The sequence below is a fragment of the Protomyctophum bolini genome, assembly GCF_963924005.1.
Source record: "Protomyctophum bolini genome assembly, chromosome: 4".
In the NCBI taxonomy this organism is placed as follows: Eukaryota; Metazoa; Chordata; class Actinopteri; order Myctophiformes; family Myctophidae; genus Protomyctophum; species Protomyctophum bolini.
Window position 1 is genome coordinate 17,587,748 of NC_137865.1, and position 15,040 is coordinate 17,602,787.

Consider the following 15,040-nt stretch of genomic DNA (forward strand, 5'->3'; position numbering starts at 1 on the left):
GGCCCGTCTAGAGTAAATGTACAGGTATCAGTCAAAAGGGAGACATTGAAGAGGAAGGATGGATGGGGAAGGATCAACATAATGGAATGTCAGAACAGGTCAGCTCCATATATGGAGATCTAAGGGTTTGAGGTTTGAGGTCAGATGTAGAGTTGCTGGCCAATATTGATGACATCAGGGATCTCGATTCCTGATGATGTCATGTGATGTCACTGATGATGTCACGTTCCCGACCAACACACTGACATAACTCGCTGAGTCGACTGAAGGGGTCTTAGCGTGTGTATGTTACAGTACAATAGTAAAACCAGTCAGATTGAAAGAGGTGCACTCGGTTTCTCCTCCAGAGGCGTTCCGCCTGAAGGTGACTTGAGCCATGTGAGGCTTTGCCGCCGACCAAGCCAAAGTGAGCGAGTCGCCATGCTGAGTGTTGCAAAGTCATCTTCAGCCAAGTCAGCGCTGTCCGAGTTATGTACCGATAGGGTCAGAATCGTAAGTACCCCCCCCCCAGTCTCCATACATCTGAGATGTAATTTCTTAGATTGACAGGGGCAGTGCGTGAGGTGAACTTGTGCGTGCGTGCGTGCGTGCGTGCATGCGCGTGTGCGTGTGTGCGTGCATGAGTGCGTGAGTCTGTGTTGAGTCTACAGTCTCGCACACGTTCCTCTTGACAATACAAGTACAACATAGATTCTCTGTGGAGTTCAGCTCAGGCCAGTTGGTCAGATAAGCACAGTCAGTACACCAGTCATTTTGGCACTGTGGGCAGGTGTCAAGTCCTGGTGGAAACGGAAATCAGCAAAATATTTAGGAAAATAATAAAAGGTCAAAATATGAATTGTGGAGATGCAAGGTTTCTACCCGACAGGAACAGTCTGTGATTCATTTGCGCGGCGATAGAGATGAGCTGCTTGCTCAGTCCTTCTGCATTATCATCTCAGCGGTATAGCGCCAGGCGGTTTGTACATGTGCGTGATTTCACTCACATCATACTTTTCTCTAATCCCTGGTCAGTACACAATTAGTAGTCCTGCTGGAAATGGAAATCAGCATCTCCATAAAACGAGTCAACATACGGAAGCAGTGTGCTCTGGTAGATGGCTGTGTCGACTCCAGTGTGAGGTTTTCACTGTCAGTGATGATTTGGGGTGGCGTGTCATCTGCTGGTGTTGGTCCACTGTATTTTATCCAGAGAAACCTGGACAATATGTATAATGTATTTCCTTGTTTGCTTGTACAGTGTATGTTTAAATGTTCTTTTTATAGTTGACCTATCAAAAATGTAGAATTTTCTTGGAGCTGTACTTGGAAAGATTCCATCCTGTGTACTGTGACACATGGCAGTGGATTACAAGGTGTTTAATAACAGATGCTGTAAAGCCTCATCCCATACCATTGAGTTCCACAGCAGTCTTACACAGTGAGTGCACTATGTGGTCTGCCTGGCCGCCAGCCTTTTCTCTTTATGTCTGTGTTTACAGTGGCTTTGCTCCCCTACTCAGCACCATACAATAAAAACAGCCTCCCACAGTTTGAGCAAAGTTACGGTGCTGAACCATCTGCAGCTAGCTTCTAACGACAACCAAATAAAACGTCTGCCCCCTGGCACTATAGCTGGCTGGCAGCTGTGGAGGCAGCAACTCCCAAAGCCATAAAATAAAGCCCAACATCTCACCCACTTGACTCTTATCTCATTGCCTCCTCTTTTATCCCCCATGCAATTGAAAAAGAACAAAACACTGTGTACGACCCACAAACTGAATGTGACTGTCTATAAATAAAACGGTCCATCGCAGAAACTTTGCATTAGTTGAACCACATGGCGATCAATAGGTGGACATTCCACAGAAATGGCCATCTCATATTCTCAGATTAAAGATGGAGTGCCGTGATTCAAATTTTTTGTTTAAGAGGTGACAGTACTTCACTACTTCATTAGACCCCCTGGTGTGGTTGTTATGTGCAATGATGTCATCCCTTTCTATTTAGGGTTTCTTCCTGGAGGCTGAAACCCTGACAGTCAAACGTGCCAATGGAAAAAAACAGTAATGTAGTGACATCACACTATCAGCCCCTCCCCTAACCCCTTCCTCTTTATCATACAACAAAAGCTGTGGGTGTGGCTTCAGTTCAGGTGGATCACCACCCATCACCACCCGCCAGGCAAACCAGGCATACTTAATGACCTGGTGGCCGTGCCCACATAAAAACTATATTTTAACAAATACTGTACACGTTTAAAAAAATAATTATATAACAAGACCTGATGATGATGTTTTAGGGTGGAAAAAAATCATGGCACTCCATCTTTGAGCTTTGGGAAAAGTGAACAGATGCCTATCATTCCATACCGTCACTGCTCGGTGGAAACCTCCTACTGTAAGTCCAAAACTGAACTTTTCAGGATTCAATTTCAAATATCAAAAGTAGCAGATCTACAATCTCAATATGCATCACTTCACCCAACATTTCAAGCTGCATTTTGAGCTTGTGAACCTGCTACTATACTTTTGTATGACTCACAGTTTTGTTCTCTTCTCTCTCTCTCTCTCTCTCTCTCTCTCTCTCTCTCTCTCTCTCTCTCTCTCTCTTAAATAAATGCAAATCCCAAACTCCGTTGTCAAACAGGTGTTTGTTATCAGAGAACGTCAGCTCTGCTCCTGCACTCACCGCCAGGTGTTTGGAGGTTGTGAAACATGGAGCAACGTATCTCCCTGTGCATTTGGCCTTGGCCTCAGAGGAGGCCGTGTGCGTCTCCTCCCTGTGTGTAATTAAAAAAGCAATTTGCACTAATGCAGAGTGCCTCAGCAGAGTGCTGGATGGAGCAGGCTGTCTCAATGTCGTGCTGTGTGTACCTGCTGCCAGAGTGGCCTCCCTGCTATTCCACTGCAGTTTGAACTAGTCCTTTTTTAGGTAGGGTACTGTAAGTAATAATTATTTGTTAAAATAAGTGTTACATTTCTCCATATTTGTGATAGTATTCATTGCTATTGCACATTGAGTGCATTCCAAGTGTATTTGGAAGTGATGACTCAAAGAAATGAGCAGGCAAAAGAAACACTATTTTCTGTTTAATAAAACGCTAGAGAGACAGGGAGACCCCTAGCCGTTACTGAACAAATAGCAATGATTACTATCATAATAATGCTTTAACCTTTTAACAAAAAATATCACTTACACTTTCTACCTGTAACCACTTGTTGAGCGGAGTCCTTAATTATCTTAGCTGAACATTTGCCAATCTATAAGCTCACAACGATGTGAGCTTGTAGATCAGCTATTTTCGAATAGCCAAAGTAACAGTAGTGGAGATGTAGTGGAGTAGCTAGAAGTATCGGAAAAATGGTAATACTCAATACTCAAGTAAAGTAAAAGTACTTCCACCACTGGCAAATACTGTACTTTGTGTACCATAGACGCTAGAGCCCTCCCCCCCAGAGTTTGTGTTGGGGAGGTTGAGCAATTTGCCAATTAATTTTGTGCTTTTCAAGAAATACTTTACTGAAAGGTGTGTACCGTAAGTGAGGTTTACGTGGAAGAATAGTATTATAAATGAACAAGGAATATGCATTTATTGCTTGTCTTTACTGCTTCTCGTCACTGTCGGATGGAAACCTTGTATGTCTAAAATGGTTACTTTCCAGGAAATTATTTAAAAAAATGAACCTGTGTCTATTCGAAAATAGCCGATTGTTTTGAGCTTGTGGACCTACAAATTTAGCTACTTTTGTGTGTCACTCTTGTACGATGAAGTAGGGCGTGTATTATTATTATTTTTTAAACGGGTAAAAATATGAAATGTGAGATGTGAGGTTTCTTTCCAACATAACAGGAACATTCTGTGATTTATACAGGGATATATAGAACTGAGCTGCTTGCTCTGTCCTGTTGCATGTTATCTTAACGGTATAGCGCCGGCCGGTCGGTCGGTATGTGCGTGATTTCACTCGTGCCATGCTTTTCTCTAATCCCTGTGAAGCTGCTGGGCAAGTTTTATTGTCCTCCTCATTTGTCTTTCCTCCGCTGTTGGACTCCTTCCCTCAGATTTACAATGAAGATTAATATCCCGAACCCGCCGGATTAAATTGTGTCACTATATTTTACGTATATCCCTATTAAAATGCCTTCAAGTCACTAGGAGGCAGAGCGCCGCGCCTGTGCATCCCCGTAAAAAAGTCAATTTCTGTGATTAAACCGAGGCTTTTGCGGCGGCTTGATGTAATGACTTTTCTCCCCGCTACAGTCAAATTACTGTCGTAATCTCCTCTCTGAGTTATTGGACCATCGGCTCCCCCTCCCCATACACACACACACACACACACACACACTTTCACAATTGTGGCCCCCAGTGCTTGATACACAATCACAGCCGTAGCCCACATACTCCCTCTTAGCCAATATTAGGGAGACGAATCATAGCCAAATTAGATCTTAGCAATAACATTCACGGTCCTTATAGACAGCAGGGGAGGAAATCAAATCAAGTTTGATAATATTGGAAAGCACACCAGGGTACTCCTATAGTGTGTGTGCGTCTTGATTTTTGGAGAGTACCACCATGCTAGTCTATCACGGCTATCGTTTAACAACACAGATAAGAGGTGCCTCGCTAAACTAGCTGCAGGCTTCCTAGTCATTATTAATAGGAATTGAACATCTGCCGCTGTTTGAAAAGGGTCCGAGGGGAGCGTCCTTATTCCACCAAGTGCTAGTGAAGAAATATTACAGCCGGTGCAAGAAAACATTAAACCAAAGCCATTCCCCGTATAGTGATGTAGTACATTCACATGATATACGAGCATCTTTATCATCCTCAATGGCTCGCAGCAATTAATGAATTGCCAGCTCAGCGAAAACAATGAGCAGGTATTGATGGCCGCATCTCCCCGTCTATTAGAGTGAAGTGCATGCCATGAACCCATAGCCACGGGCTAAAGTGGATTACTTTATTGCATGACCCAATATTTATGATGCTAATTAATACAAATACTTTTACCTCTGTTCAAACTCTTCTTCGCTTTACATGAAGCAAAAACATGAGGAGAAATTCAGGAGAGTTCACACACAAGTTAAATGTTTAAATAAAGTTTATTATACTAAATTAAACACAATGGCTGCCCGCTAGCCTACCGTGAGGCAAAGGGGGCATGGCCGCCCGTCACACATGTCATTAGGCACAAAACCTTCAAACATTTTCTAAACTACATTATAGAGTAGACCATCTACAAGCTCTACACACGCTTTATAGCACAGTGGTACTTCTCAACCTGTGGAAGTGGAACCCCAAATAATGGCAAAACACTTTACGATTTTGTAATGATATTAAATAAATAAACAAACAGACAAATGAATAATGGCAGCCAGTAGGCGTGCCATTTCATTTGTTCCATTGATCCAATCATAACATATGCTCTGAAAATGCATGGGGCGATCGGCTGCCATGCTATGCCATTGACGGCAGAAGTTTTGCAATCAGATTGCTTCATTGAATTAACCTGTTGTATAATAGGGTTTAAGAGGTTAAGCAATGGTATAGTATAGTAGATTCTAGGGCGGATAGGATAACCAGAGACACAGCATGAAGCCATGGTTACAGGTCTGCACGGCTTGGCGGGGGCTCTGGAGGACCAGTGGTGGAAAAAGTACTCCCATTTTCTTTACATAAGTAAAAGTATATCAATACTGCAATGTAGAAATAGTCTGGAATTCAAAATGTAGTAAAAGTACAAGTATTGGTACCAAAAGATTTGTATTATGCAGAATGTCCCCTGTTTTCAAATGTAAAAAAGGTATAAAAGTATTTTTAAAATCTACAAACTCGAACTTGTATTTTCAAATGGTCGAAATGTATATAGTGCTGATGTAGTTGATATGTTGTATGTTTTGTGTTATAATAATCTAAATCCACAAAGTAACTATAGTAACTAAAGTTTTTTATTTTTATAGTGGAGTAAAAGTACAATATTTGCCAATATTTCCTCAAAATTGTACTTAGATACAGTGCTTGAGTAAATGCACCACTGTCTGCGCAGGGGGTGGAGCCGTGCTGCTGTGTGTTTTAAATGCACCACTGTCTGCGCAGGGGGTGGAGCCGTGCTGCTGTGTGTTTTAAGTTGGCCCAGACGGCCCTGCTGTGAGAGAGGTCAGTGCATGGTTCACATCCCAGCTGGAGGCCTCCTACTGGAACATGTTGACTCGGTGTACTTGAAGCAGGGCTGGACAGTAGCCTGGTACACTTACTGTTACTTAATCCATTACAACGAGACGGAGAGCATCTGATCAGTGTCATATTAGATTTTTAGCTCTAGTATCATAAGCTTTTCAGAAAACCTTTTAGGATCTGGAACAGTGATTTAGAACAGTGGTTCTCCGGGGGACCCCATGTAGTGGTCGTTGAGGGAATTCCCGGGGGGTCCATAGCTAAATGATAGATATTTAGGAACCAAATGGTGTACAAATGGGGTTAAATTAACATTGCTTTTACAATATAAAATTGGGGTCCCAGAGATAGACATGCCATTAAATGGGGGTCCGTAGCCTAATGCATGTCCAAACTGGGGATATTTGAGTATCACTGCTAGAGCTGCAAAAATCTTCTCTCACGGGATCCCTGGCATATCTTTTCAAAGGGGGTTCGTGGCATTAAAAAGTTTGAGAACCACTGATTTATCTTCATTTAGCTCATAATAAATCGAATGACGTGTATATTATAAAATATATATACATAATATGGTGCACTTTGCACCGTGTAGTGGAAACGGTGGCAGAAGTATAGGCGGTGTGGGGTGGAGTGGTGTTAGGCCATGGCAGTGGAAAACACGAAGGATACTACCTAACCGTAGGATTAAATTAGTCGTGCAGCCCGCCAGAACCATGAAGGCTACGTTTTCCAGGGTTTATATTCTTTAATCCATGTTTTGATCGGATCGCATCGGTAGCTGCCTCTCGTTAGAATAACAGTCAAAGTGGCCGCGGCCATTTTGAAGATGCCCGCGCATCCACTCTGGTGAAAACAAGGTTTTGCAACGGCCCACATCAGGCGCTGTGATACTCGCGATTGTGTTTTTTCACCACCGACCGAGAGAACAACAACCGGTCAAGACACAACACACAGCATTTTGTCATTGTAACATCCGGTTACAGATATTTGGCTCTTCAAAATAAGGGTCGCGCGTAATAGAACCATGGCAATGCGCGATAAATAGATTAATTTATCCTGGCGGGAAATTTAGATCAGTGGTTCTCAAAAATATCAGATAACACAAGCTCACAGAGTGTCACTTTAGTACTTAATTTCTCGAGTACAAATTGGACAGAGAAACTTTCAATTGTAGTTGAGTAACATATCTGACCAGGGGTAAAAGTACTGGGGCCGAGTACTTTGTTCTTCTTTGGTGGACTTCTCTTTATGGTCTTTTTTTCCTGAAGGTCAAGACTGCTCTTATTGCTATTCCCAGACTTCTGTTCTTCTTCTTCTTCTCCTCCTCCTTCGTCTTCTTTTCCCCAAAGTGCCCCGGGTGCTGCTTGCTCTGTGAGATTAGCAGCTAATCCATGAAAGGTAGCAGATTGGCTGAGCTCTCCCTTTGAATGTTATTAAAGGTGGCTGTCCCGAGGTGTGTGCGCACGCTGTGTTGGCACGGTGTGCTGTAAAAGTTGTGTGTGTGTGTGTGTGTGTGTGGGGGGGGGGTGTTGGATGTGGCCTTCTCTAATCCTGTGATAACCAGACTCGGACCCCTGAGGTGGAAAAACGGGTGGGGTCGGGTGGGGTTGGGGGGGCCTGGGAGGAACGCTGCTGGACGCGGGGCAGAGGGTTAAGGTTCTAGTCGAGATGAAAAACATTGACGTTTTGACTCCATCACGTCGATGCCCAGAGGAGATGTGGTGTATAAGGCCTTTCTCTGCGTCACCACTGCACTCTTTCTAGACTTGTTTGACTTGACTAGCATGAATCATCAGTGTTGCGTAAATTCATGTTTTGTTCGTTTGTTTACATATTCTTTTCTTTTATATATATATATATATATGGCGGTATATATATATATATATATATATATATTCTGCTATAAGCAATAATATGTCAAAAATATATATATATAAAAATCACAGCATGACACATTGTGAGCTTGTATATCTATACTGATTATTTACGGAGAATGTTTCCACCAGAATAGGGATGCTAGTGTTGATGTGGTTAATGTAAAAAGTTCCTATCACATAAAAATCACACCTGTGTGAAGTGAGGGGCGCTCTTATCACAATACATCAACATACAGTACATACATCATCTAATTCCGGCCAATCACAATTTGCGTCCTCACCTTCGTCTTCAATGTTTGTGTTTACACAAACCCTCAAAACCCTAACCCTGAGTAATGTCTAATACAACTGTTGTTCTAAATCCTTAAACCCATTATTGACCTTATACCGACCTTGAAGCATACCTTAGTTACATCACCAATAATAGTGGTCCCTTATTGGCCAGGGGTCTCCACCACTACATACAAATTGCTACATGGGTTGTGCTTATAACCACGCCCCTGGGCAAGTTAAGTTTACTGAGGTTAAGGTTAGGGTTAGGTATTGTTTTACTGAGATTAGGGTTAGATTTAGGCTGTCAATCACAGCACGACGACTGCACAACCCGACAGCCGATTTGCTCAGACACATAGGACGTAAATTCTCCATTCATTGTTGGCCCCACTAGTACTGTAGTACTAGTACTGTAGTACTAGTGGGGCCAAGAGGTCCCGGACCTCTTGTTGAAGACCCTAAACAATCTGTTTTGGATAATGGAGCGAGCACCATGACCAATATAGGACTCTTAATCTCTCAATATGGTTGATGTGCAGCGAGTTAATGGCCCGAGGCAATTTCCAACAATGGGACCATTCCCAGCTCCAAGCGTAATGGATCCACCACTAAGCCCGAATGGCTCCAACTAAATACATGGGGACATTCTTGATCTGCTGCCAAATAATCAGCTTCAGGCGCTGACTGCAGTGCTGCGGTGCTTAGTTCCATAAACAGGAGTTCAAGTCCATTAATGCTCTGTACTGACTGTTGCTGCGGTTTCCTGTCTCTCTTCCGTAGCTGTGGGCTTTGTAACCACAGCTGTAAGAGATCACGGTCGTAAATCTTTATTGATTTTGATCACCTCATCGATCGTGCTTATTGACCCGATTGACTCATCGATCTATTATTGGAGGTTGTTGGTAAAAAAAAAAAATTAAACGTCATTGTCCATTAAATTGTACTAGAAATTGGAAATACTTCAGTAAAGTAAAATGAAATACCTCAAAATCGTACTTAACCCATTCAGGGCGGGAACCCCTTTTGGCGTTTTAAGCATTTTGTTATACTTTAGCTATTGAAAAATAGCAGATCTACAAGCTCATACGGTGGCACCGAGTGCCGCGCTACTAGCTTGTAGATCTGCTATTTTTGAAAAATCCTGACAATGCTGCGCAAATCTTTGAATATTCTTTCAGAGCGAACGTTTTTAACTCAAATCTTTGCTTCATGGGAGGTCCCTGGAACAACATTTTCAAATGGGGGTCGGTAGCCAATTACATATATTTTTTTGTGGTCCTTGACATGAAATATTGAGAACCACTTATACAGAAACATGAGGTATTTCAGAAAACAGGATTTAGAAGGGGGGGGGGGGGGACAGACAGATGGAGGTGTTTTTCAGACACACAGGTGTCTTAATTGCAGAGAGCCCCATCAATACGGGGAGATGCTTTCAGGGAAGTGCAGGAAAGGTCAGAGGAGGCGGAGGATGTTGTTGTTGTGTTGTTAGTGCTGGAGGCGGGGTGATAAGAAGACATAGAGAGAGAGAGAGAGAGAGAGAGAGAGATCCCCGCTGACGGCCTGTACATAATTGATTGTTTATCTGACTGAGCGGCAGCAGTCAGTGAGCAAAACGTTCCTCTTGCACACACACAGCCTGCCATTTTAACAGCTTTTGTTTAATTGACTATTCATTCTATTGTAATGCATTTAAGGACGGACAAAATGAATAGGCCTGCTGTACTCTCTGTACACACACACACACACACATACATGGCAAAGTAGCTCATTTTCAAAATGTTTAAAATGTCTTCTACTCTATATTGACATGCTCAAAATAGGACCGTCAGGTTAAATGTGGTTAATTATGTCTGTGTGTTGTATTGTCTGTATTGATTGATTGATTGATGGCAATTCAAAGTATTCTCATAGTCAGTGTATGTGCAATTGGACACACACACACACACAACACACATACAGTGCACATGTGGTGCATGGACACACACATACATACAGTGTACATGCGCTGGGCTGTGCCATGCTGTGGGTTCAGAGCCACAGCTCTAGCAGCTGACAGACAGATGTGACCTTGGACAGTTCTGCGTCTTTTCTCCTCTCCTCTGCACTTCTATTACAGGCTTTATATACCTCCCAGCAGGCTTTAATTCTGCCTATCAGCAGGTGTGTGTGTGTGTGTGTGTGTGTGTGTGTGTGTGTGTGTGTGTGTGTGTGTGTGTGTGTGTGTGTGTGTGTGTGTGTGTGTGTGTGTGTGTGCGTGTGCGTGTGCGCGTGCGTGCGCGTGACTACAGCGTATAGCAACAGGAGTAACCATGGTGCTCTCCTACAGTAAGTGCCCTTCAATCCAACACATGTGCACGCACGCACACACACATGCTAGTCTCTGTGGAGGAGCCTGTCACAATGTCACTTTCAGTTTGGATCATGAGGCCCTAACATCTGTTCAGGAGATCAAATGAACGGGACATCTCCTGTGACATCACATGCATTCTGAATTCATGCACTGTGAACCATGGATTTAACTGTGCTCCTGTCACAGGAGTCTTAATTGCCAGGATAGTACCCAGTAGTCCTCATTGGGACTTTGGTCAGTCCTTTCTGTTTGGAAGACGGACGCTCTACCTCCTGAACAACTAGCCGCACATGATTTGACAATGAGCCGATCATTCTGACACTGTTGTTCAGGACGACTTGACTTTCTGTATATGTGAAGAGAGAGAGAGAGAGATGAACAGCTGAGAAAAATGAATGTATTTCTGTCCCCTGCTAGGTGCGACGTGGCCCAGAAATCCACAAAAAAGCAACCTGAAGGAGGCCAAACTGTTGCATCCCTTTGTGTTAGTAGTAAATTCACGTTTCATTCTTAACCTTGTTGTGGTATTTTGTCGACCGCCGCTCTTCAAAAATCAAAGACATCAATATGGCAAAGTTGTTTCCTGACTGTCTGGTAAAATAAAAATAAATAAATAAACAACCACCTGGCAGTTGAAACCGGAGAATTTGGCTTACATAAAGATTTCAGAAGGTTAGGACAAGTCCGGAAAAAGTTTCCCCGTGCATCAGCCCAAAAATAGTGCTCACTAAGCAGCTACTGATCAGAAGAAGACCAAACAGAAAGTCTGACAAGCCGTGAGCAGCATTCTGCTGCCCAGTGTCTCTCGGTGGGATACGGGATCAATGTTTCTGTTCATGGGCAGACAAAGGGCAACGTTATTGTCTGTTTAGCGCCATGTGGCACGAGGCACAGCTTCACAGCCACTCTTACAAAACTCTTTGATTGTTTACTTTCCGCCTTGCCTCAGCACCGGAGGAGCTGATGTTGTTTTTATTAACTCAATTTTCAGATTTTTATCATCTAGCGAGGGGGCGATTGGGCTTGCAGACGGGAGGTTTCCAATAAAAATGCAAAACAACTCCAACCCCCCCCCCCCCCCCCATTTCAATGTTACAAACTTCTGAGGAAGTGCTTGTTTATGAGACCACAGAGGAGAGAGGATGGCCACCGCAGTGGCTCTCGGACTTGTCAAGGAGCCCCAAATTGATATGTATTATAGGCTGCAGACCTCGCATCTAACGATCATTTTGTGCCAGGGACCTCCAGAAGCGAATATTTGAGTTTATATATATATATATATATATATATTCAAAGATTTGTACACATTTTCACGATTAGTGAGTAAGTTGTTAAAATGTTTGTTACGCTATATTAACACATTTTGCTGTGGTCCTCCCAAGGACCCCTGCGAGTCCCCTGACCTTACTTTGAGAACCAATGGTTTACTGTGGTCTGTGTCGTTTCACATTGTAAATCGCTTGTTTTCGTTTCGGTACAAAGCACAAGAGGCTTCATTATGACTTGCTAATTAGATTATCTAATTGCATGGGGAGATAAGTGATTGTGACATTAATCACAGGGCCTGTTCCAATTACTCACAGTGCAAAACGATGACAATCAGATTTCTTGATTTCTATTGAAGGGATAGCCCCTTGAGATGCTGCATCTCGTTTTCAAGGGGGACCTGTAAAACACGAACAAGATACAGATACAGACAATATACAGATACATGCATACTATACATATACACACAGACAGCTTGCTCAGCCTCTCCCCCCCACCCCACCAACCACCACATCATCAGCTGTTAAGCAACAGAGGAATGGAAGTGCAAATACATTGGTGAATGTGCTATAACTTATACTTCAGAAGCATAAACAAGGTGCATCAAGATGTGAATGAAGGGAAGTCCTAAAGCGACTGAAGGATGACATCGATCTAAGAGATAGAGGAAGATTATTCCAATCAAATGGGCTTTATATAGCAGAAAGACCTCCGTCCAACCTCATTGAAGATTTTTGGTATATTTAAAGTAAGGGCATTGTAGATGTCTAAGTGGATATGATGAAGTAGACATGGGCCAAGTACTGCTTCAGATAAGAGGGGCACCTAAAATAAATGCATTTATAAATGAAGAGAAACCAATGTACCGGTAACTGCCTTCTTGATTCAGGCTGCAGCCGATTGAGTGAGTTGTACATGAAGCGGTGATGAGTATCATACCATTCCGTATGTCTTAATGGCTCACATTTAGATGTACTGTACGTCTGACTGACCCTCCGCTGGTCAAAAAGAGGCTGAGTGGAGACATGGACACTGTAGTTTGTTTGTTGGAGGGAGGGATTCATTTTAAAGCCTTTATTTCAGCCGTTGCCAACCTTTTCTGGATCAGGGCCCACTGGAAAATCTTGAAAGCATTCGCAGCCTATGGGGTCAGATGAAGATGTCAGACTATGTTTATTTGAATGGTCAATCATCAATCCATTGTGTTCCGGCTTGGATCAATGGAACGAACTGAGTATGCTTTATTTGTTTATAATGAAAACAAAAATGTCAAGGTTTTAGAGAAAGAAATACCATATCAAACTTTTAATGTTTTAAGGCCTATTATCATTCAAATTGACAATTATTTGGGGGCCCACTTGCTATATGCCCACAGCCAAACCACATAGTTTGGTGAACCTATAGGGTGTCGGTTTCCAGCGTTGGTTTGAATGAGCCCTCTATGTCTTGAAAAGCTGGGGTACTTTCAAGCTATTCCACAACGTCCAGCCCCAACTATCCTCGGTCCCAGGCTTACTTATCTGCGAAAAGAAAAGCCTGGTCACAACGTAAGGCACAGAAGCTATCGGCGGATGTATCGTCCGGAACATCCGTCAGATGTATATTTCCCCCGGATACGATATTTTCCCGACCAATTAGAACACTTGTTTCATTCGCGGAGGATGTAAACTGATTTGTAAAGCATCAACGTCATTACCTCGGGCGATGAGCGGGGCGAGGGAGAGCTTGCTCATTCTAGGAACTCCAAATATCACCTACGACTCTGCATCAATGTAATAAACATATTACATTAGAAAACGCCGTTCTCATCTAAAGGGAACCCAGCAAACGATACTTTATTTTGCCGTTTTCTTTGAACAGCGTTCTCATGTAAAAGGGGCCTGAGGGAGGTCCCCTCTTTGAACACCGTTCTCATGTAAAAGGGGCCTGAGGGAGGTCCCCTCTTTGAACACCGTTCTCATGTAAAAGGGGCCTGAGGGAGGTCCCCTCTTTGAACAGCGTTCTCATGTAAAAGGGGCCTGAGGGAGGTCCCCTCGCTCCCCGTCACACCAATAGCACACATGGTTGCAGTTGCACTCGCAGCCATTTTTCACTGAAGTAGATGCTTAAAAACAGGTCTGTAGAAACCCTTCGTTTTACAGTCTAGTGGTTACCAAAGGTTTTAGTTCAATACATTTGATATTTGCTATAGATATTTCACTATAGTGAAAATAGGAAATCTACATGCTTGCGAGTTGCGACACATTGTGACACATTATGACTCCACCAGGTGAACCTGGATATTGTAGTTCTAAGATGTTCTGTGTTCTTTCCTCCAGAACATGACGAGTGTCTCAGTGGACTACACAACTGTGACCAGAACGCCCTGTGTTTCAACATGGTTGGAGGTCACAGCTGCTCCTGCAAGCCAGGGTACACTGGCAACGGCACCGTGTGTAAAGGTAAGTCCCATCCTATTGTTGTATTGTCACCTCGGGAGCCAGATGTATACAAAAATATATTGTTGAAGTCAGGCAGAAACTTCTTATCTCCATAATTTATCTCCACTTTATCTGTGGACCACTTGTAAACAATACAAGTACAAGATATTGGTATCACATCTGTAATTAATGTGTTTTATATGATGAGGAATCAACATTTACTTGCAGAATTAATGAATGTATTACTTTATCTCATCTGTGTTTGAAATCTGTCCTTAGTTGCCCCATGAAGCACTTGTGAAGTATATGAACTGCACAAAAAAAACATAAAAAAATAATCAAGGTCAAATATACCACGACATTTTGGCAATTATTTGGGGGCCCACTTCCAATACCCACACGGTCCACAGGAGAACCACTCATTTAAAGGGGTATGAGAAAAAAAACGGGGGGGAAATTACCTTGTGCCCGTTAATCTCACTTTCATTCTCAAAATGATCTTCTGTCTTTCTTTCCCCTCAGTTAAGTGGAATAAAGGCCCTAGATGTAGGCATTCTGTCACTCTTTGATGAGGGTGGGCGGCGAGAGGGGGGGGGGGGGGGTGACGAACATTAACTATACCAATCTACATCCGTGAATAATGAACATTCTCAAATTAACCTCGGCGAGACGAATTCATCACTCCGTCGGC

The 15,040-nt window shown here is 43.0% G+C and overlaps 1 protein-coding gene across 1 annotated transcript in view; it reads left to right on the forward strand.

The window, feature by feature from the left end:
• Positions 1 to 15,040, forward strand: part of nell2a (neural EGFL like 2a) — a 167,530-nt gene that overhangs the window by 89,146 nt on the left and 63,344 nt on the right. The window contains exon 14 of the mRNA XM_080760945.1: positions 14,248 to 14,370. Coding sequence (XP_080617071.1) covers positions 14,248 to 14,370 — 123 coding nt within the window. The remainder of the gene's footprint in view (positions 1 to 14,247; positions 14,371 to 15,040) is intronic.